The 23456-nt window shown below is 41.4% G+C and overlaps 2 protein-coding genes across 3 annotated transcripts in view; one reads left to right on the top strand and one right to left on the bottom strand.

The window, feature by feature from the left end:
- The first annotated feature begins 5642 nt into the window (after positions 1-5642).
- CCNH (cyclin H) lies at positions 5643-19390 on the top strand. Of its 2 annotated transcripts, XM_074166938.1 has the most exons (10): positions 5652-5768; positions 5938-6060; positions 7653-7726; positions 7988-8198; positions 8542-8705; positions 10494-10564; positions 12426-12537; positions 13118-13178; positions 15770-15878; positions 19067-19390. In XM_074166938.1, exons 1-9 carry the CDS (start codon positions 5652-5654, stop codon positions 15806-15808), a joined length of 972 nt encoding a protein of 323 aa, XP_074023039.1. In that variant the 3' UTR covers positions 15809-15878; positions 19067-19390. The 2 variants fall into 2 exon arrangements, with proteins under 2 accessions (XP_074023038.1, XP_074023039.1); XM_074166937.1 differs by lacking the exon at positions 19067-19390 and having other exon boundaries at positions 5643-5768; positions 15770-15929.
- Positions 18269-23456, bottom strand: part of RASA1 (RAS p21 protein activator 1) — a 61325-nt gene continuing 56137 nt past the window's right edge. Inside the window, exons 22-25 of the mRNA XM_074166936.1 lie at positions 23022-23110; positions 21330-21407; positions 19949-20083; positions 18269-19276 (exon numbers count right to left, since the gene is read on the bottom strand). Coding sequence (XP_074023037.1) covers positions 19193-19276; positions 19949-20083; positions 21330-21407; positions 23022-23110 — 386 coding nt within the window. The 3' untranslated portion in view covers positions 18269-19192. The remainder of the gene's footprint in view (positions 19277-19948; positions 20084-21329; positions 21408-23021; positions 23111-23456) is intronic.

Below are 23456 nucleotides of genomic sequence, written 5' to 3'. Positions count from 1 at the left end.
CTAGGCAAAAAGGTTCTGAAAAGTGCTATAGACAAAACACAGCACTAGAAACAGTAAATTCCTGGTCCTGCACATGGCTTGGTAATAGAGTTGATAAAGTATTGGCTGAGTATTTGATGATTACATTTGCAAATTTGTTATCTAAATCTGCCTTTCTCCACTTTCTCAATTTTAGAATCACTAATAATGCAGGATACAAGCTAAAGTCAATGTAGGACTAAAATCAATACAGTCAATAGTTGTTGGGACCCATACCCCTTTGAAGTACAGATTCTGAAAAGTGAAAGGTATAAAATCAGAGGACATTTTAAAAAAAAAATAAATCTGTTTTATCCTCTCTGCTGCTCTTTTTGTTTTCCAAAATGGCCACTCCTATTCTTGTATGTTTTAGCACTAACAGTAACGATGTTAAATGACATATGCTCCCTTGGTAAATTCATTGATTATTCAAATAATAAATTCAAATCCCTATTATTCTCTAATTTGCTTTGGAACTGTTATGATTAGATGCACAACAAAAAACTGCACTTATTTTGGTGGTTTTGGTATCTACAGTTCTTGAAAATCAGATTTGTTCTGATTTCCAACTAGAGAAGTTCAATTGCTGTAATTTAAGGCAAAGAAATGATAGATTCAGTCTACATAGACAATACAGTTATTTCCTGTGTAGTTTAGGAAAAGGACCTGTGACATTTCAGACTACAAGAAACCATTTTAACTACCAACCCTGCACACATCCACATGTGATTAACATACTTATCTCAGAAACTTCAAATACAAGAGCAGTAATACCTAAAATTCACTTGCTAAAGCGCGGAGGCTATGAAATGTTGCTTCTGTAACTTAATTGGATCTTATATGTAATTATTACTTTGAGGGAGCAAGAGACTACTGAAGAAATCAAAGAAAGTAGTACGAATCTGCAGGTTTACGTGGATAAACTGAAAGAGAAACAGAGTGTTGCTATTCTGTAAAAGTCCATCACGTGATTTTTGCAGGGTTCTTATTATTCCTTGAGGAAATTTTCAGCTATTTTTAACTTATAGAATCATAGAATGGTTGGAGTTGGAAGGGACCCTAAAGATCATTGAGTTCCAACCCCCTACATAGGGGGTGTTGGAACCTACAACCTACCCTACAACCCCTACAACCTAGGGATGTACACGGATGTGCGATCCGCTAAAGCAGAAGCAGTTAGAATAATGACTCACTTCGCTGCAATCAAAGTGATCTGCAAAGCTCATTTCTCCAATTAAGCCTTCCCGCAATAGATTACTTCCCCTAAGTGCAAACATGGGCACAGCCTTATTGCTGCTAAAGCTCTCACTTCTACTTTTGAGGGAGCAGAGAGAGAAAGATTTCTGATTCTGTGCAGAATCTGGAGATACTGCCCAGATCGCTGCTGGTGCCGCAGCTCCCCAAAATCTCCTCATGCTGGGTAGTCACTTGGGCACACTATGGACTCATGGGCTCCTGAGCTTCACTTCATAGAATGGTTTGGGTTGGAAGGAACCTTAGAGATCATCGAGTTCCAACCCCCTGCCCTGGACAGGGACACCTCCCACCAGACCAGGTTGCTCAAAGCCCCGTCCAACCTGGCCTTGAACCCCTCCAAGGATGGGACATCCACAGCTTCTCTGGGCAACCTGGGCCAGGGTCTCACCACCCTCACAGCAAAGAATTTCTTCCTAATATCTAATCTAAATCTCCCCTCTTTCAATTTTAAACCATTACCATTACCTCTCGTCTTCTAATCTCAGCTCTAAATCATCCTATCTGTATGTACTGGGTCAGGCTGGGGTGGAGTTAACTTTCTTCACAGCAGCCTGTATGGTGGTGTGTTTTGGATTTGTTACTAAAGCAGCATGGATAACACACCGTCTTTTCTTGTTATCTAGATGCACCAAAGATAAATCAGCAGCTGCGCTTGCTGCTGAATTTTATGGTAAATCTTTTCCAACTTTAAGCAAAGAAAGCTCAAAGCTCTGTGCTGTATAGTGGCTTACAGCACGTTGACAGCAAGCTTGGCTGAATACAGCCTCCCTTGTCTGCGAAGCTGAGAGGACTAAAAGATAATGAAAAATGCTGACCAGCTTCTTGAAAAAGATATTTGTTCTTACCATGCTGCAAACAGGAACATGTGTACAAAAAGATGAAGAAAAAAGACAGGATAATTCACTGTGTGTATTCTCAGTTCTAATACAGAAAATACACCACTGGTAATTCTTGATTTTCTGAAAGAGTTGTCACACTTTAAGATTTCTTCCTGGTGAAGTAGGTGAAGCAGGCAAAGAACCACATGGTCAATGGTTTTGGGCATTTTTGCATAATTAGTGGCAATGGCAGTGATTCAATCATAGAATCATAGAATTGTCTAGGTTGGAAGGGACCTTTCAGATCATCTAGTCCAACCATCAACCTAACTCTGATAAAAAACCATCACCAAACCATGTCACTAAGCTCTATGTCAACCCGTCTTTTAAATATCTCCAGGGCTGGTGCCTCAACCACCTCCCTGGGCAGCCCATTCCAATGCTTAATAACCCTTTCAGTGTAAACATTTTTCCTAATATCCATCCTAAACCTCCCCTGATGCAACTTGAAGCTATTTCCTCTTGTCCCATCTCCTGCGACTTGGGAGAAGAGACCAACCCCCACCTCTCTACACCCTCCTCTCAGGTAGCTGTAGGGAGGGATAAGGTCCCCCCTCAGCCTCCTCTTCTCCAGGCTGAACACCCTCATCTGCTCCTCATAAGACTTATTCTCCAGACCCTTCACCAGCTCTGTTGCCCTTCTCTGGACACGCTCCAGCACCTCAATGTCTTTTTTGTGGTAAGGAGCCCAAAACTGGACACAGTGCTCGAGGTGGGACCTCACCAGTGCTGAGTATTGAAAGAAAAAACTAATAAAAATACCCCTTTCCCAATCACGACTGAAAAATGTAAAGGTATTTGTGGAGTTTGATTATAAGGACCACTAGGTCTTCTTGCTTTGCTTGTGAATCTTTTTGTAATCATTTAGGTGAGTATTTTGAATGTCTCACAAGACTTGTGCTCCAGACCCCTCACCAGCTCTGTTGCCCTTCTCTGTATCCATTCCAGCACCTCAAAATCTTAACATGCCTTCAGCTGCTGGGAGCCCTGGGTTCACGCAGCATCGGCCAGAACCCCAATGGATTCTCCAGCAGCACGCTGTGCAGACCGTGTCTGTGGAGAGGCTCCTCCTGCCCCCCGCACCATGGTGCCTTTTATTTTTTGTAACAAAGAAAGTCACACACCTTCTCCCAATGGGCTGGTTTGAAATCTCTGTCACAACACCCGCCAGTGCCCAGGGCGCTCCTGCAGCCCTCTGGTGCAGCGGCTACTCCAGCCAACGTAAGGGCTCCTCAAACCTTTTGTACAACACTCAGTGGCTTGCCCATATCACCAACTCCTCAAGTACAACGTCTTCTACAAGACCCCCAACACACCCTCCCCAGCGAGTAGGCTGCCAATGGGAAGAGAGAATAAATCAATTTTTTTTTCTCTGCTCACATATGCAGCTTTTGCCTTCGTTACCAGTCTGTCATTATCCAAACCCAGGAGCCTTCTCGCCTTCCTTCTGTTTCCTCTCCATCAGGCAAGAAAGGGTAGCCAGTGCCTGTCTGGTCTTTGGACCCTAACAAGCTGGGGTCAACCCACACTGTAGCAGGAGCCGAATGTGTGGCCAGAAGCACGGTCATTTGGTAACTCATCTTACAACTTTCTCTTTTAAACAACAGTGAAAAAAAAAAAAGAAGTGAGAAATAAGAACGGCAAAAAGTTTGCAAGGCAAGACCAGTATATAGAAAGTCCTGACAACTGGGTATGTGCTGTCTAGAAAGGGAGACTGAATAGAAACTCAACTGCCTGTATCTAAATGTCAACACCACTAGCTTGCCTCTATAAAAGCAGCTGAGTAATTATAAAAAATGAAAGCAACAACAGGGAAAATATGCAAAATACTGGAGAGAACCATACGATTGGTGAAGTGATGGGACAAGCCACCATGACAAGTTGTTAAATCACCTTCATAGAGATATTCATGGAAACCATACATCAACTGATGGGATATGATTAACAGTAACGAAATCAACCCTGATGTGAGATAGGGCTACAGACCAGAACTGCTAGAGGACTACTTCTTCTCACATATTTCTTTGAAAACTCCCCAAGATTGATTTCATTTGGTATAACATAACGGATTCCCTGCTTTCCTTTTTTCCTAACAGTATTACTATTTGATATTGATAAATTACACAGTTTCATAGCGACATGGACAGAAACTGAACAGTGAGCTTCTTTTCTAACGTCCGCATGCTCCGCAGTATTATTTAAGAAGCTTGAAAAACTGTGAAGCTGCATTTTATAGCCATGTGTCATCGTAATATGACCTTGCGAGTAGCACCCCTGTAAGCTCAAACCTCTGCACCATCCATGGACAGGCCGTGGTGCTCCCAGATGGTGAAGGGCTCTCCCTGTACGAGGAGCAGACGTTTCGCCTTTGCTGGCACTGTATTCCTACAGCTTCTGGCTCCCCACCCCACACAGAGCTGTACTGATGGACTACAGGTCCTCTTGCCACACCGTTTTCAGAAGGAAAGAAGCACTCCTCATTCCTAGGGTTTCCTACACCGTATTCCACCATGTGAGGCGCGGAAACAGACTCTACAACTCGCAGAGAGTTACAAAGCAGGCATGTTTATTGCAGCGCTGGGTGCAAGGGGGATCGCTCCTCTAAACTTGCACACCGGGTCGTAAAACAAGCACCTATTTATGATAAAAAGCGTACATATTCACTGATGTGGGCTGGGTTATTATAATTGATTCTAAGAAAAGGCATTACTATTCTAATTATTTCTAGGAACTCATTATCATAAGTCTCCCCCCCTTGCCGCATGCGTACTGTCGCCCGGTGGTCGTGGGCCGGTGTCTTCTGGAGGAAGGCTCATAGTCTTCCTCACCGTGTACTTTTTTTCCCTTTGGCTTAGAACACTGGGCTGGCTGGACCTCAAACCGCAAAACTGGTCCCGACCAGATGGACACTTCACCCAGACAATTGGGTTCCTCCTTAGCATGCAGGCTGTTCCTGCTATCTTATACATAAGGCCGGTTCCTTGTCTTGGAATGCTGGGCTCCTGGGCTCCGAGCTGCGTTTTTTTGCCAAGCTGTACTAAACCTACACTAACTATGTTTTAACCATTCATTCTCTGAATCACATGTGCTCCCTCTGTGGCGGATTCCAGCTCCTTTACTCGTACAGGGTGTTTTTTTATTCCACGAAAAGGCCCAACGACAGATTAATGGCGGTGTTTTTGCCGCGAAGAGCAGCGTCCCAGCTCTGAGGAGAAGTATCTCACTCCGGCCTATTCCAGCCGTTCCCTACCCCCAGTGGCGGCCAGGACCTCTCCCGCCTCCTCCTGCCGGGCTCGTTGCTTTCACCCCCGCCACCAGAGCTACGTCCAGCCCTCCCAGCTCCCGCAGCCCCCGGCTACCGGCCGGCACCGCGGCCACTCTGCCCCCTCGGGCAGCCCCTTCCCGCGAAACTACAACTCCCGGCATCCCCCGCGCCTGCCGTAAAGCGCGCTGCCGTAAGGCGCGGAGGGCGGCCGGCTAGCCGCCGCTGCCGCCATTATGTACCACAGCAGCACGCAAAGGCGCCACTGGACTTTCCGCAGCGAGGAGGACCTGTCCCGTTGCCGGGCCGAGGCCAACCGCAAATTCCGCAGCAAAGCGGTGGCGAGTGGGAAGGTGAGGGGCCAGAGGGGTAAGGGCTGTGAGGAAGGGGGCGACGGGGAGGGGGACAGGGAGCGTTGCGGCCTCCTCCCGGCCGGCGCTGCCTGCGCCTCTGAGGGAAGGAGCTGGGGGGGAAAGGGGATCCCAGCTCCTCCGTCAGGCTCAACTTTGTTTTTCCCTCAAGGTCCAGCAGAATGACCCTGTATTTCTGGAGCCGCACGAGGAGCTGGCGATATGCAAGTACTACGAAAAGCGGTTACTGGACTTCTGCGCCGTCTTCAAGCCTGCCATGCCGAGATCCGTGGTGGTAAGCAGCGGTGCCTGCTCGCTCTGGCTTTGACAAGTATCAAGCGATAGACAACGGCCTGGAGTTGCACCAGGGCAGGTTTAGACTGGATATTAGGAAAAACTCATGTACTAAAGGGGTTGTCAAACACTGGAACAGGCTGCCCAGGGAGGTGGTGGAATCGCCATGCCCGGAGGTATTTAAAGGACAGATAGACGTGGTGCTGAGGGCCATGGTTTAATAGTAGCTTGGCAGTGTTAGATTGATGGTTGTACTTAATGATCTTAAGGGTCTTTTCCAACCAGAACGATTCTATGATGCACTTATGGTCTGCTGACTACCGGAGCAGCAGGCTTTGCCCTCTCAATGCCTCTTGTTACCTTACTTGCTGCTTTCTTGTTGTGTTCTTGAGAGCATGGATGTCTTTCAGTTTTATTTTTTTTTGTCTTCCAGTGGTGCAGTCTGTTTTTTATCTTTTTCTGTTCTCTGGGCAGTGCAGCCATATCAAAAACAGAATTACTTCTCAACTTGATACTTTCCTTGTGGCTGTTAACATTTGCATGGATGGCTTTTAACCGCTTTCTTTACTCTCCCTTAAGCAAAAGGTAGAAACAAACCTAAAGATCTGTGGCCTGATGGTACAACAAAATGATGGTCACTGGAGCTAAAGGAGGTAGTCCAAAAGTTGGTCTGTCTGGTCCCCTTCTTTCTCAGGCATTGGTGCTTGTCTCGCCACAAAGCAAGCTTGTTCAACCACCTGTACTGGCAGTAATCTAACCTAAAAAGGAAACAAAAAAAAAATAATCTTTGAACTAACTTATTTTGAAGAGTGTGTTTCAGAAGAGAGTGTGACTCTCTGAAGCAGCTGAAGAAGGAAATAAAATTGTGTTTTATTTGTCACCCAGCCATTAAGGTCTAAAACATATGATGTGGTTCAGACGTGGTGAATAACAAAGATGAAGAGTGCCTTGTCTGAAGATGTGTTTGAAACATGTCAGTAGGCTGCAGTTTTATGCTCTGTGGAGTCAGATCTTCCGTTTCAGAAGTGGCCTCTGTAGAGTGTCTGTGCTGGGTCAGAGTCACCAAGTAATGTTCTTGGAAAACATCTGCTTTCATGCTGATGGTGTTCAGATCAGCTTGAGAATTTGGCATTGGCAGACCGCAGTACTTCTAGGCACACAGAGAAGCATAAATATTGAACGTGTTGGGGAAATGACTGATGTAAAAAGTCAGATGTCTTGGCTGGGATTACTCACAACTTTCAGGATATTTTTTTCAGTCTTTGGTTTTTAAATTTAATTTAAATATCAGATTTTTCTCTGGAAGATATTTTTGGCCACTTCTTGAGCATTATCTTCCTAAATATATGTCTAAAAATGGAGGAAAAGATAACCAAACAGCCACAGGGCTTTTGCAGGCATAAATATGTTAGACTTCGAAATATTTAATGTCGTGGCATTGTGTGCATCTTAGTGCCTTAGAGTATCCTGTATGTCTACAGTATATATTCAAACTTTCCTGTTCCATTTTGTGGTATTATTTTTTTAATTATTTTTTCTTAATCCAGTTTTGCTTCTATACTTATTTTTCTCTCCTTTTTTTTTTTAATTCAGGGAACAGCTTGCATGTATTTCAAACGCTTTTATCTCAATAACTCGGTGATGGAGTATCATCCTCGGATAATAATGTGAGTTATCAATGCTTCTTGAGTAATTCTATCAAGCGGAACATTGAAGGTATAATCTTCATATCTGTAAAGACTTGAAAAAATGAGAAAGAACATCTGAGATCTTAAATACGAGTAAAGAAAAAGTATTGTCACTTTCAGTTTCCTTTTGGAAAAGTTCAGAATACGGTGTTTTGAAGATACAAATTTTTTGAACAAAACTGTTGATAATAAGGTGGATGCTCTTTATGTCATTTGTTTGCTTTTTTTCCCCTCCTCAAGGCTCACATGTGCGTTTTTAGCCTGTAAAGTAGATGAATTTAACGTCTCCAGTGTACAGTTTGTTGGTAACCTTCGAGAAAGCCCTCTCGGACAGGAGAAGGCCCTTGAACAAATACTGGAATACGAACTACTGCTTATTCAGCAACTGAACTTCCATCTTATCGTCCACAATCCATACAGACCATTTGAGGGATTTCTAATCGATTTGAAGGTAGTATTGTATTGTATTGTTGTATTGTACAATTGGTAGTATTGTATTGTATTGTTTGGAGTACATACTCCATATACTAATGTAATACAAATCTGTCGTGGGTTGTGTTAGAAAACTTCATTTCCTTTTGTGCCTGTGATCTTAAAAGATCTAGCTGACCTAGAGAATTATCTGAAAGGGAGTTGGTTTACTTGTGGTCTTTAGGCGCTTTAGATTATTTTTGGAATAACAAGTTGACCTGCTACTTTTTAGCTTTACGAAATATTGATGAATTGTGTGTTCTGACATTACGAAGCAGAACACGAGGAACAGCTACTTACTTTCCTAAATACTTACTTTTTAGACTCGCTATCCAATGCTGGAGAATCCTGAAGTTTTGAGGAAAACGGCTGATGACTTTCTCAACCGAGTGGCTCTGACAGATGCATATCTGCTCTTTACTCCTTCACAGATTGCTCTCACTGCCATATTATCTAGTGGTTCAAGAGCAGGAATTAATATGGAAAGGTAGTCTTGTCTTTTCTTTTCTATTATAGGTATGATTTAAACAGTTTATTTGCTTCTGGTATAAAATTGTTTTGTTTAGACATACTTAACTAGTAGAAGTGAGTATTTACTCATTGTTTACTCCCTGGTATGTTCTTTATGTCTCAAAACTGAAGTAGTACTTTTTTAAACATTTTTCCATGTTCAAAAGGTAGGTGATAAATGAAGTTAGTTGGTGTCTGGTTTTTATATTCCCTTGGAAGACGGAAAAAAAAATGTCAAACTGATGACTTTTTCCTATTTAGAACAGCGTAGAATTTTCAGGCTCCTCTTGAAGATTAGAGTGAAGAAAGTGGAAATACAGTAGAAACAGAGTATGAAACACCTAAAGAATCACTTAACAAACAAACAACTAAAGACATGCTAGTATTGCAGTAGAGACCCAGAGATAAAGCCTACACAATTTAGTGTGACAGTGTGGGAGTATTCTCTATAGGGTGCACTGTCTTCTCAGAGTAGTGTTAAAGCATTCAGGTGCTTATTATAACTTGAAACTTTTTGATCTCGTTCCTGAATTTATATTCTATACTACTTGTGCCAAAATTCAGAAAAACACGCTTACAAAAAGAGCTAGAATAATTTGTAGATAGCTTGTGAATCAAGGTACGTGAACTTATCTTTGCGTACTTACAAAGAGCTCAAGTCCTTGTTGCCTGTTTGCACCACACAGTTGCTATAACCTTGTAATTTACTGTTTTATGTGAGTTTTTGTTGCTGGACACGAGAGAAGCTAATGCTGCAGCTCAGGTCTTATGGACCTCTGAGTAGGTGGAAGGTGTGAAAACCTGTAGCTCTCATGATGTCAGTATATCAGTCAGTCTTGAAAAAGAGCTTCAGGAAAAAACAAGTGCTGCTGTGCCCTGGCAAATAGGTGGCTCCAGATTAATCTTCAGGTCTGTTATCAGCACAAGGTTAAATAATACTCTTAAAATTGAGCTCTACAGGAGCAGTGGTGCTAACAGAGCAGCTCTGAGCTTATAGTAATTACCATCTTCATGGTGGTTGGTGCCTCAGTCTGGGAGCTGCAGCTGATAGAGCTGTGTATGTCTGTGAAATGAGCTTGAAGTTGACACAGACTGAACAGACTGATGGATTTTTGTAATTTATCCATAAGTGTGCTTCCCAGGAAAGAATAAAACTACTTGGTGATTGTGGATCGTGATGAGAATTGTTGCTCATGTGTGTTGGGGTTTTACCCAGGTGGTGTGTTGTATGTGTTAATGTTCTTACTAAAAGGAAGTTTGAATCTCTGAGGGAAGAGGAAGGGACTGAGAGACTTGACAGCATTTGGGATTTGCTTTCAACTGCCAAAAGCAGCAGTCCCATCTTGCAGGCTTTGCTGTCTGTTGGTCTGTCTGAAGGCTGCTCTTCTGTAGTAGTTGCTTTTCCAGCAGTGATACTGTGCAATAGTGTCATGTTAGTATGGTACTTCATAGATTCTTAAGTTGGCTTAACTCAGCGAGGCTCAGTTACAAATGTTTAATTCTGCAATGTTGGAACTTCTTTTTTTTAGATGACCAGGGAATACTTCTGTCACGTTTGTACGGAAGAAGGATGTTGCAAGTGACAGATTTGGATTTTTATCACTTTATAGCCCTTACGTAACCAAAGTGTTCTTAGTAAGTCTAATCATAAAGCTCTAGCAGATGTAAATAATGAATAATACACGTTTTTACTAACTCACGGTAGCTGCCACAAATAATTGTGACACTTCATTTTAAGAACTTACTCTTCCGTGTCTCTCTGCAGTTATTTATCAGAAAGTCTTATGCTGAAAGACAACAGGCCATCCTTAGCCAAGCTACTAGATGGCATGAAATGTAAGTAAACGTTGGGAAAATATGATAAACAGTATTTCTGAAGGAAGAAAAAACGGCTTTTTCCAAACAACAAAAGCTTTAAGCAGAAAGGTGTGCTTCAAGTGATTTTCTTCACCGCAGAGCTGGCATAAGACATGGGCAGTAGTATGAACTACCGAACATGTGAATGAGTACAGGGGGAGAGAACATCGGGACTTACCTGTGATATAAACAGATGAAATCAAAAGGCAAAGGGCCTGATACTTCTCAGAACAATAGTGTTACAGTCAATTAAGTGCTTGTAACTGACTGAAAAGTGAGAAATCTGCTTTGGGAACTAGGTAATGGCTGTTGTAAGTCAGGATGAAATGCCTCTTGCACTGTGACTTAAAAATTACAGCTTCAGGCAAAAGCCTGCACATAACCACTTCTGCCACCAGAGGGTACCTTTTCTAAGCAAAGTGATTCATGTTAAGTGATGCACCAGGATTTATACTTCACTTCTGCTTTGCAGCTATACAGATGTTTCAAAAGTTGTTCAGGTCTGCTAGTGTGAGAAAACACATATATATTTTTATATATATATATACACACACAGACAGAGATATATATAAAAATATCAAGAATGCTATCATGGGTTAGCTAAGATAATGGGGAATGTAGTACGCTGATTATTACCTTTTTTTAATTAAATGAAAAGGCTGGGATACAAAATTTCCAGTAAGTAATCAGTTATTTAATACTTTAAGCTAATGCACGCATTTAAAATGGGGGAATGATAGCATTGGAAATCCAGTCCTTTGACTAAACTGACTTAAGTAGTGAATGTACCATAGAAGCCACTCAGGGTCTACAAATAAGTTTTATAAATTCAATTTAAATTTATAGATGCTCTTCCTTTTCTCTTCCTGCTAACAAATCCAGTCTTCAGGTTTCCATTGCTGAGATGCAAAGCAAATGCTGGGATCACTTACTCTTCACTTGCATAATTCTGGAAGGCAGCTTTAGCCCACAGGCAGCTTTTCTGTAAACAAATGATGGCTGGAGGGAAATTTTGAAGCATCTGCAAGTTACTAGTTTTGCAGAGAACTGGTGGTAGAGGAAAAAGTCTTGTTTCTTGCAGGGTAGCTGTAAATTCAGTTTGCATTCTTAACAAGATTGAAACCAATCTTTTCTTTTTTTAAGACTGAGGTAAAATGTATGCAAAAAATCCCTGTGTATTTTGCAGCTTGTTGGCAGAATAATGTGAACTCTATGTTATTATAATTTACCTTGAGGAAATCCAGAGTCAATGATACTAATGACTTGTTTCAGGGTAGTTCTTTGTGCTCATCTTCTGCTGTACCTTGATGTCATTTAGAATTAATCGTTGGGTGTAAGATGGTAGTTCAGTCTTACACCTCTGATCTTCGATCCTCTAAAGCTTGAGTGGGATGGGAAGTTTTGCAAGCAAGCAGTTTGGGAGTTTGAATGTCTAATGCTTGCTTTGAAAACACGAGGATTTTACACAGTAGGCTTTCTCTCAACTCTTTGCAATATGTTGTGTGTTGCCTTGTAGTGTCCTTGGAGTTTATTTAAAAACTGGATACGATGCTTTCAAAACCTTACAGAGGTGTGGACTTTAGAACTTCTTACATTCTGTTTTTTCTCTGTGTACCATTCTGATATTTTTTTTTTTTTGGTGTAGTTTTGGTTTTTTTTCCCCTAGTACAAGCTGCTTAAAAATGTGTACTGTGGAAGGGGGGGTAAACTGTTGGCTCAAGCCTAAGTATGAGGGATAAGCAGTAACAGTAGCTGCACTGCTGATTGGTAAGCTTGTGTAATTCACTAGGTAGAGCAGAGATTATATAATTTACTTAGAGCTGTGTTGTTGCCACTGTAGGCATGAAGAACCTCATAAAGAAATATGAACTGCCAAGGCCTGAAGAGGTTGCTGCTCTAAAACAGAAATTAGAGAAGTGTCACACCTCAGAACTTTCGCTTAATACGAACCTGTAAGTAGATACTTATTCTTTCAGGTGTTAAACTTCTGCCTTCTTCTTCTGCGTAGAATTACTAACTTTCTCTGATCTGTGTGAGTGATCGGAAATGCAGACATCTAAATGTGCACCCAAAGATGTTTGTTCACGTGCTTACTCTGTGAGTGTCTGCTGGAAGCTGAAAACCAAGACTCAAAGTTAGTGCTTTCAGTAATACGTAAATTTATTCTTTGGTATTGATCTGCACAGCAAGCTGTAACGCTGATTATTTTGTAACACAGAACTGGAATCCTGGGTGGCTTCTAAGGCCACTTGATGTCATATGTAATGAGAATCAAGGGCTTTAAAATCACGTGATTAACACAAGAATCATGTAAAGAGTTAATGTTTTCTTAAAATATGTGGATGGCAAAAGGACTTCCTGATTTTTCTTTTCTGCCCTTTTCACCCCCTGCGAACTTCCAACAAGCAGCTAGCTGAGGCTTCCGTAGTTTATGTGACAAATATGTCTGTAATCTAATCTCCTGGCCAAATAAGGAGACTCTGCCTTATAAAAATACCTAACCATTTCACTTTTTTCCTGGATGGGAGTTAGGAAGAAGAGGAAAGGTTATGAAGATGATGAATATGTTGGAAAGAAATCTAAAATGGATGAGGTCAGTAAGTGTATTATACAAGTAGTTGCTTTTCTACTCTTAACTGCCAAGACAGAAGTGACATAGCTGCTGAGACAAACTTCTGCATCTGTTAATACTCTTACGTGTTCCTCAGACTGAATCTTTTTCAACTCTATTTTTTTAAAATGAGCCACAGTTTGTACGAGCCTGAGTTTGGGGATGTTCTTAAATACTCTGGTCTTTTGTGGTGAGGGGGAGGAACACACAGACTGTCCTCCCAACTGTTTCCTGTGCTTTGAAACTCTTTTGACAAAACATAGAACAGCGTAAGTCTTGGTACTTAATTCCAGTGTGTGAAACTCTGTGATGCCGGTGCAGGGAAATAGCTGTGAAACTGAGATTCGGATATTGTGATGAAAGAAGGTTTTCGAAGGGCAGGAACGGAATGCTCGAGGAGAAATCCTAGCTCTACAGATAGAAACGTGCTCCTCAGACTGTGGACGAGATCAATGGGTACATGCTGAAATATACTCAAGCAGACTTATTTGTGGAAGTTTTCTGTTTTCATTTACTTTCTTTGGTTTCTTGCACAAGTCAGATGCTGAACCTAATTTCTACATCAGGCAATTTGGTAGCAAGGCTTGCATAAATTAACAGATGTGTAGCCAGTTTCTGAGGTTGTAAGACCAAGTATAAATGAGGTGAAGGTAGGCTGAGGAGGGTGACTCAACAAAAAATAAACAGAAGTAAGGTAATCATTCAGATCTAATCTGAATACCTTCCAGAGCTTTCATTTGTAACTGACGCGCGGAAACAAACCTTACAACTCGCAGAGAGTTATAAAGCAGGTATGTTTATTGCGGCGCCGGGTGCAAGGGGGATCGCTCCTCCAAACTTGCACACCGGTTTGTGAAACAAGCGTCTATTTATGATGAAAAGCATACATATTCATTAATGTGGGCTGGGTTATTATAATTGGTTCTAAGAAAAGGTGTTACTATTCTAATTATTTCTAGGAACTCATTATCATAAGTCTCCTCCCCTTGCCGCATGCGTACTGTCGCCTGGTGGTCATGGGCTGGGGTCTTCTGGAGGAAGGCTCATAGTCTTCTTCACCGTGTACCTTTACCTTTGGCTTAGAATGCTGGGCTGGCTGGACCCCAAACCGCGAAACTGGTCCCGACCAGGTGGACACTTTACCCAGACAATTGGGTTCCTACTTAGCATGCAGGCTGTTCCTGCTATCTTATACACAAGGCCATTTCTTTATCTTGGAATGCTGGGCTCCTGGGCTCCGAGCTCTGTTCTTTGCCAGGCTGTACTAAATCCACACTAACAACCTTTAACCATTCATTCTCTGAATCATAACATTGACTGGAAGTTGTAGAGGAAACGTTCTGTTGGAGAATAGCTTTGTGAAACACATTTTTTAACTGGAATTTTCTTTATAAGACATTCTACAACATGATAGTCTAAGACACTTTAAATACGTCATTAAGAAAAGCTTGCTAACAGCTGAAGAGGGTTGTCTCTCAAAATCTTAACATAAAATGCAGGATGTGTGGGTTTTTTATAATTCAAGGAATCTTATAAATTATCATAGTAGGTTGATGCTACGACGTCAGACTAGAATCTAAAAAATGATTTGAACAAGATTATAATAAAATCAGCATGGAAAGTATGTTCTAACAAAATGAGGAGCCTCAGGCATATTTTATGGTAACTATTTAATGCTGTAAACACTTTGACTAGTGTTTACTCCAAATGCCAGTCTTAGAAAGCATATTGAAACTGGCAACTCTGTAAAACTAGCACTTTCATAACTTTTCACTGGAGACTCACTTCTTCCCTGCACCAGTTGAATTTGAAGGGGGTCTTACTTTAGTTATGCTGCTATGGTTTGAGAGAACTTTGATTTTGGGGTTTCTTGTTAATTTACGTTCACAGTTCTTTTTCCAAAGGCATAAACTGATTGGGGAAATTCACAGAACCTGCAGCATTTCATGATGATCCCTTGCAGAGTTTTAACAGCTCTTGAACCTTAGGGTTTTTGAATACTGACATACATGAACTGCCAAGAGATTGTACTTCTATAGTTTTATTTCCGGGTAATTACCACATGCGAGAGCAGATCTGACCTGGCCAGGACATAAAAGTGTGCTTCATTTTTGGAAAGCCAATAGTATGTGCATGCCGCTCAGGCCTTGAGACTTCGCTAATCCTGTAACAAGCTGATATTAACAGTATTTGTAGATGTAAGTAATTAGGCTGTAATGTAGAAGTGCACAGTTGGTTCTAATCTACTTCTAAGATTTCGTTTCTTGATTTAATCGTTTGCAGCTGAAGTTAGTATCAATAGCAAGGCTGTAACTGGTGTGGAGAGCTCATCAATTTGAAATGACAGGTGAAACACCCAGGGTGCTGGTTGGGCACAGCCATAAAAAAGCACAAGATATTAGTAAAAGGTTGGGATATGAGCTCTTGTGGAAATCTCTTATGTCATAGTTGTTCACAATGAAAAAGAGGAGATAAACATCAAAAAGGGGCTGCTAAAATGACTGGGTCTCCATGACTTTAAGACTAGTCTAAAAGAAAACTTAACACGTGTTGTTTTTTTCCCTTTCCCTTAGGAAGAGTGGACAGATGATGATCTTATGGACTCAGTGTAACCCTGAAGGAAGATGGAATCCCACCGCTGCAGGCACTGTCTGCTGCAGGGTCCTTACTCTGTATCACGAGGTATTTATTCTGTCAGTTTTTAGTATCTTTGCAATAAAACTCGTGACTTTTAAAAAAGCTCGTTAAACTTTCCATTGAAGGTCAAACATTAATCATAAATATTTTCCCTAAGAAATGTCACTCAGGGAAGCGTTTTGGTCCAGGTTCAGTTTTGCTACTGCTGTTCTGTAATCCCACGCTTGCGTCAAATGGGGCATTTAGCAAAGCGTATAAACGAACGCAGGAGACTCATATGTGTGTTACAGCGGGATGTGCTCTCCTCTTCCCAAGCTTGTCGTTGAAGCAGCTAAAACAATGCAGGCCTGCCCATAACACTTGGTACATTTGGGAAGCTCTTCTGAAGTGTATCAAGAGGCTGCAGCAATGCGTTTTACAATATGGAAAGCAACAATCACACCTTTGTGACTTACTCTGCAGCTGTGACTAACTTACCTGGGGACAACTGAGAAGAATGTTTTTAAAGTCTTACTAAATAGTTAGATGTCTTCCAAATCTAGAGCAAAGTCTATTTCTTGTTCATATACTGTTTTGGGACATAAGCAACATCATAACAAGTTGGGACATACACACACGTAAATGCAGCTTCGGGAGTTTCCTAGTTTCATGTTTATCACTGCGTTTTGTGTGTAATAGGTAAATAGCCAGCCAAATATGTTCTCTAAAGTTTATTTTTACTATGTTATACTAAATCTACAAAATACACCACTTTATCCACTCTTGTTTTTGACAAATCCTTCTACAGCAGCGTTGTCGGCTGACTAGTCAGGGAAAAGAAGCAGCTATGGCAATTTCACTTCAGAAGGCCTGACACCATTTGCACAACACATTCAAAATTAAGAAGTGAAGGAAGTGTGATTTAACAGGGTTTTAAGTTGTGTACTTCGATTCTGAACTGGTTGGAAGCTGTAGGCAGAGCCTTCAGCAGTAGTTACAAACTGGGGTTGTGACTTGTGTGACCTAACAGTAGAGAGAACTAACTAGGGCAGAAAAAGACTGTTAATTACCTTTTCCTCTGAGATGTGGTTTTATGGGACGATCTAAAAAAAGAACTCAGTAATACCAAGCCCTTGCAAACAAGTTTGACTTCACTAGGCTGCATTAACAGCATCACCTCTGTCTCTAAGCCTAGCACCCACACCACCTGGGAGCTCGGGCTACAGGGGCTACAGCCCCAGGCGCCCCCCTCTTTGAGAAAGCTGCCCCAGTTGGAGAGCCCAGGGCAGCGCAGCAAGAGCTGGCTGCAGACGTAAAGGCATGGGCTAGTATTGCAGTAGAAACCCAGAGATAAAAGCCTGCACAACTTAGTGCGACAGGGAATGGGAAAAGCTGGAGAGCAGCCCTGAGGAGAAGGACTTGGGGGTGTTGGTGGATGAGAAGTTCAACATGAGTTGGCAGCCCAGAAAGCCACCCACATCCTGGGCTGCATCAAAAGAAGTGTGGCCAGCAGGTCAAAGGAGGTGATTCTACCCCTCTACTCTGCTCTCGTGAGACCCCACCTGGAATACTGTGTGTGGCTCTGGAGTCCTCAACACAGGAAGGACGTGGACCTGTTGAAACAGATCCAATGGAGGGCCATGAAACTGATCTGAGGGCTGAAGCACCTCTCCTGGGAGGACAGGCTGAGAGAGTTGGGGTTGTTCAGCCTGGATGGAGAAGGCTCCAGGGAGACCTTACAGTGGCCTTCCAACACCTGATGGGGGCCTACAGGAGAGATGGGGAGGGACTCTTGATCAGGGAGTGGAGAGATAAGACAAGGGGTAATGGTTTTAAACTGAAACAAGGGAAATTTAGATTAGATACTAGAAAGAAATTCTTTGCTGTGAGGGTGGTGAGAGCCTGGCCCAGGTTGCCCAGAGAAGCTGTGGATGCCCCATCCCTGGAGGTGTTCAAGGCCAGGATGGACAGGGAAGTGAGTAACCTGGTCTAGTAGGAGGTGTCCCTGCCCAGGGCAGGGGGGTTGGAACTAGAAGATCTTTAAGGTTCCCTTCCACCCTAAACCATTCTATGATTCTATGAAGCGGTTCTAACAGACAGGAGATAGTGTGTAGGGTATCTAAGGGGGTAACAACCATGTTCACATGACAGTTATTTATGGGATTATCTCACTAACCTTGTCAGTGAATCTCAGCATCCTTTTATTCCTTATTAGACCACAGCCTAGAAAAGTTACAAATGGTGATGCTGAAATACCCTCTGAATCAACTGCATATTTTAATTTTTTAAGCAGTTTTAACATCTCCTTTCTCACCCCATAATATATGTATAAATAAAGGTATATGGACAAGTTTACACTACGCTGAGGATTCGTGCTAAAAAGTGACACCGCATGAACATTTTGAAGTACATCATGTGTGCAGACACCATAAAAAATTTCCACAGCAGCCAAAGTTAGCCAGTTGCCATAAAGAGTTGATCTGCAGCTTGATTTATTTTAAAAACTTATTTTTTCACTTATAAAAATAGTATTTCTGCTAGACTTACAGTACACAAAAGACCAACCAATACATATTTTATAAAATGGTTTAATGAATGCATGCATGTCTGATACAATGATCAATAAATTTACTGAATTCAAATTATTTACTGTTGTAAACATTTTACAAAAGCATTGTGATTTATCTGGATACACAGTTCTCGATGGAAGAACTATTCAGACTGAATCAGTGGCACATCAAAAAAATAAAGTTGACAAGACCCATTCTGCATATTCTCTTTCAACATGATTCCAGCAAGAGACACAGCATGGTATAAAAAGTGTACAGTAAAGATTGTTCCTACCATAACATCAAATTCTGGAAACTGTAAATACAAGTTAAAGTGGTTGAAACAGTCAGAAGTCGTAATTATTGTAACCAGTCAGAAATTACAGTAAGAAATGTTATCCAGTTATACGTGGCTGTCAGAAGAACACGTTTCTTTTCATGTCAGTCGGTAATTCTTTTCCAACAGGACAGGGGAACTTTGGCAACTAGAGGTGCTGAAAGTAATTTTCAAAGTCCAAGACACAGTCACAGCATTTTCTTTGCGGAAGGTGAACTGTACACCAAGGCTCAGAGGTTGTGAAAACTGTTTCCAAGTGGAAAAAAAAAGTGCAAATGTCCTGCACAGATAGCTTAAAAAAAAAAAAAAAAAAAAAAGCTGCTGGTACAATCATTCACCAACAGAATCTTTGTTTTCTTTTTGCATAGTTCACACATCACTGGGAATGTGACAGGGTGTGCTATTTTTGGCAAGAGCAAGAAGAAAGTGATACTGGTGTGAGTCGCCGTTACGTTGGGCATGCTGGATCCATGCAGAATTCAGGTAGAGGGCTGCTACCTGGTGTTGTTAGACACTGAATACTGATTTTGTTTTTGTTGGAGCAGTTCCGTAATAGCCAACAGCTTCTTAAGAACATGCTGTAGAAAGAGAGTCGGTAAAACCATATGTTAAACAGAACAGTCTTGCTTCAGAAGCTTTTCCAGCATCAGCCTATCAGACCTACTAGTAGGTAGCTTAAAATATATTAAAGCAAAACAAACAAACAAAGAAACAACTAAAAAAAAAGGAAACAGCCGATTCCCTAATCAGTAAGACATTACCTTCAAAAGGGAAGTCTAAAACAGGGTTATGAACTCTGGCTCTCCACCCATGGATCTTTTTGCCGCTTTGTGGTTTAACAGGGAGGCTACGAAAGTGTGCTGCTACAGATTGTTGGGGGCTGCTCGAAAAGTTTGCCCTGTTGGTCTACAAATGGACTGGCAAATTAGGAAGCAGAAGTGAGGTATCAGTGGAAAGCTAGCGGAAGTAAATTTAGTTCTCAACTGAAAAAAAACTCAAAAAAACTCAAGATCCTGAAAGTTAACGACCTAGAGATGCTGTCAGGAGACAGCAGTTTTGTGGGTTTAGACTTCCTCTAGAAACTCTGCAAAACCGCTTTGGTTTTGTTGCACAAGGAAACAAAACTATGGACTAAATACTTACCTTTACAGCTAACAGCCTCCTGGTGAAATGCACCAGAAATGCCAGAAATACTGCAAAAGCGCCCCGATATTGAGGAGTACCTGTCGGTAGCCGTGTTTGTCGCTCACCTGCATTACACCTCGCTCGTTGCTGAGCGTCCGGAGTTCGTCTGAGTGTGCTACGCATATCTCGTGCAGGGCCGCCAGGTCACGGGACAGGTCAGTCCTAGAGTGCTCTGTAGTGTCGGGAAGCTCGGGAACGTTCTTCAACGAGAAGGAGGAGAGCAGATTTAGGGCGCCGAGTACCCCGGCACACGGGAAGGTAAATTACAGCTCGGCCAACATGGTTGTTTTATACCACAAGCAAGTACTGCAAACTTGAAGTCTTCCCAGCTAAGTCTCCAGTCCATCTTTCTATTACAAATTATGTGTTTCTTCCTCGCCACAAGCATGTGTTTTATGAGTAAACTGCAATTTCTGCTCCTGCTGGAAGGGTTGTTCCCAAACAATCTGGTATTGATACACTACCGCTGAGCTGACCAGAAAGCTGCTGCATACAGAGACTCATAACCTTTCCCTAAACAAGGGGAAATCCATCCATTTGGTAAATTTTTTTCCTTCTAAATGAGAGAACAGCAGCAATGAAAATTCAGCAAAATCTGTGACTATCAAGTAACTCATTAAACCGGTCATAAAACAATGCTTGTCATTAAAACAGTATATTAATCCAACAGTTACTCTCAAACTAAGTTTTCGTGGACCTCATTCAAAATCTCTCACTTAAAGAAAACTCACATACCATAATATGCAGAAGTTGCAATTTAACCAGAAAAAGGTGACATGCGGCAACCTGCCCCAATACCACACCCGTTTTTATACCCTGTTAAAATATTCTGACATGTCTTCTAAGTCACTTCTAAAGCATCAATTCAAGAAGCTTGACCTTTTTTTTTCCATCTTGGTTTTAAAATTAATTTTTGTTTTAAAAATACACGTATATAACATGAGGGCGTAACTGTTATAGCCATCACACACACAACCCTAGCAGTTTAAAAGAATAGAGTAACTGCAGTTCACTTTCAAACTACAATACCTAGAGCGCATGCAGTGACACATTTGGTAACATAACTGAAATTCAGCCTAGTATTTTTTAAAGCATAAAATAATTTCAATCTCTGGTTAAAACCACCCAACAAGTTATACGTAAGAATTCTTATTTTTAAACATGTTTTTAAAGATTTGTATTTTTGGCCAAAATTCCTAATCCTCAGCTGTAAAATTTATTTGAGCGAGTTTAAGATGACACTTGACGGTTTTAATTCAGTGTGACAGGACAGCAATCTGCAGTTTCTAAACACGCGTAAGAAAAATTTATTCAGTTGCAAGAATTCAAAATTGTGTGGGAGTTGATGCATTTTTGTTAAGTGCAAATAAGCATGAATAAGTGTAAAGAATTTTCATTTACAATATTACTGGGTAGCTTCCAGTAAAAGCCTTTTTAACCACTTACCCCAAGTTCATCCAAGAACATGATCATGCGATGTTTGTTGCTCTTGATGAATGGATTTACCCCTTCCATATATGGCTCCTAGTAATTTAAAAAAGTATTCATTAGAACAAACCAATGCCAAGATAATTGTCACACCTGCAGCAAACACAGTGCAGTCTGACAAGTGACACTGCCAAACAAGGATGTCATCTGGACTGGTTTTATTTTTTCAAATTAATTTCTACTGTCCGGTATGCAGCCAGTCAAAAGACTGAAGAATTTGGCATTTTCTTATATTCGGGAAGTTTTCTTACACATGCAAACTGGCATGAATTTGCATTTAGACAAACGTCTCTGGCTACATAGCTGCCATGAACAAATTGCTCTACTTTCAAAGGTATGATCAGGGCTAAGTGCCCTCTTTCTTGTTCTTCCATTAACCCTTATAATGCCACGTTATGCGTGTCAGAGAAATAACTTCCTAATGCCAGCCTGAAGTCACTCTCATTACACTTAAGATCAGCAGATTTAATTTTCAACCGTGTTTTGGCCTGGGAACCAAGACAGACCATTGTTGGCATTCCCTTCATGTCGTAATAGAAACTTTATCGAAAGCTGGGGCTTTTTAGTGCAACATGTAGACTTGATATAAAATATTAAATATGTCTAGCGATATGAAAGTGAGTACAAATAGAAGGGGTGCTTTGAAGCGCTCCACCACAGACAACACCAGCCTAAGGAGTAAGGAAATGCAGGGTTAAAGTGAGTGAGGGGGAAGAATCAGAGGTTGGCTGTTCTTCATTTGTTTCAGAATTGGTTAATCTCTACCAAGATGGGAATTCAGGCCTGATTAGTCTCAATCTGAAAGTTAATTACTATATAGTTAAAACATGTGTGTGGAATGTGGAATACTTTCAAGGTTGTGTACAGAAGCATGCCAATATTACTGAAAGATGCCTCCCCTTTGCCATCAAATAATCAATGGAAATGCAAAAAAAAGTTGCATTTATTTAAGGCAGAATGTTTATCCTTCAGGTTCTTTCCCATCCCTCTAGCAATTCTCAGCTGTCTTTTTGATATGGATATTCCAGAAGAAAGCGTGCCCATTTTACCACCGTGGATACTCGTTGCAGAGGGATGGCTGCCTGCCCTTCTGCTCCCACTTCTCCCTCTAACACAGGACATGCTGCCACCTTTTCTGTTGAAAACGGTAAAAAAGGACGCTCCCCATGCTTCTTCCCCTGTTGGCTCTGGAACAAATGCCTGCTGAGTTTTATCTGTGTTCTCATTAATATCTGGTTGCATCACACTCTGTAATACCTACTGGGGCAGTCGTTTGTCCATTAATTATTTTAACAGACCACTGCTGGTGTTCCTACTACTGGATTCAAAACTTTCATGGGATGTATCAAGTCATTAGCATGAGTTTCTAGATCGCTTCCTCTCAAATGATTATGGCTCCTCCTCCCAACGTGGCCAGACTTTGTGCTACTGCTCTAGTTCAGATGAACACCCTGCTTAGCTCTGAATGAAGAAATTGCAGTAATGAGGCCTCCTTGCTGATGAGGACAAACAGGTTAAAGAGGACAAACATCAGGCTTTGCATGAAAAACCCACAACAGATTTTTGCCTGTATTACAGAGAAACATTGAAATGTACTGGAAACGTAGTTCTGTACGTAGGGCTGTTCTGTATGTGCAAAATTATATTCACCTTGGCTCCAAATTCAACCAGATTTGCTAAATTCTGCACAGACTTGGCGACCAGCGTCAGTGTTCTTGCAGCAGTGGGGGAAGGAGAATCTGGCAGGAAAACAAAGCAGAGAGTTACTGACCATTCCATTTACAGCTAACAGCAGTCAACATGAAAGGAAAGCTCTTCTCCAATTCATCTTTTTTCACGGAATAAAGTATTTTTAATATTATAACAAAACTGCATGTGGAAGTTGTCACTTGGTGAAATAAAACTTACATTGCTTTAGTAACGTCCACAAAAATACATGAATACTAACATCTGATTTTGTGTAATAGTTGCATATAAAACAAGACTTTAAAAGTGACAGACAAGCTTAAAAGGGATTTATACTCAAATTTAGAGGTAACATTTTTACACCTGCAGACACGCTGCAAGGTGTGCAAGGAGGTATCT

The sequence above is a fragment of the Numenius arquata genome, chromosome Z (genome assembly GCF_964106895.1).
Source record: "Numenius arquata chromosome Z, bNumArq3.hap1.1, whole genome shotgun sequence".
NCBI lineage: Eukaryota > Metazoa > Chordata > Aves > Charadriiformes > Scolopacidae > Numenius > Numenius arquata.
The sequence above is the reverse complement of the archived record's forward strand: the minus strand, read 5'-3'. Positions and strand labels throughout refer to the sequence as shown.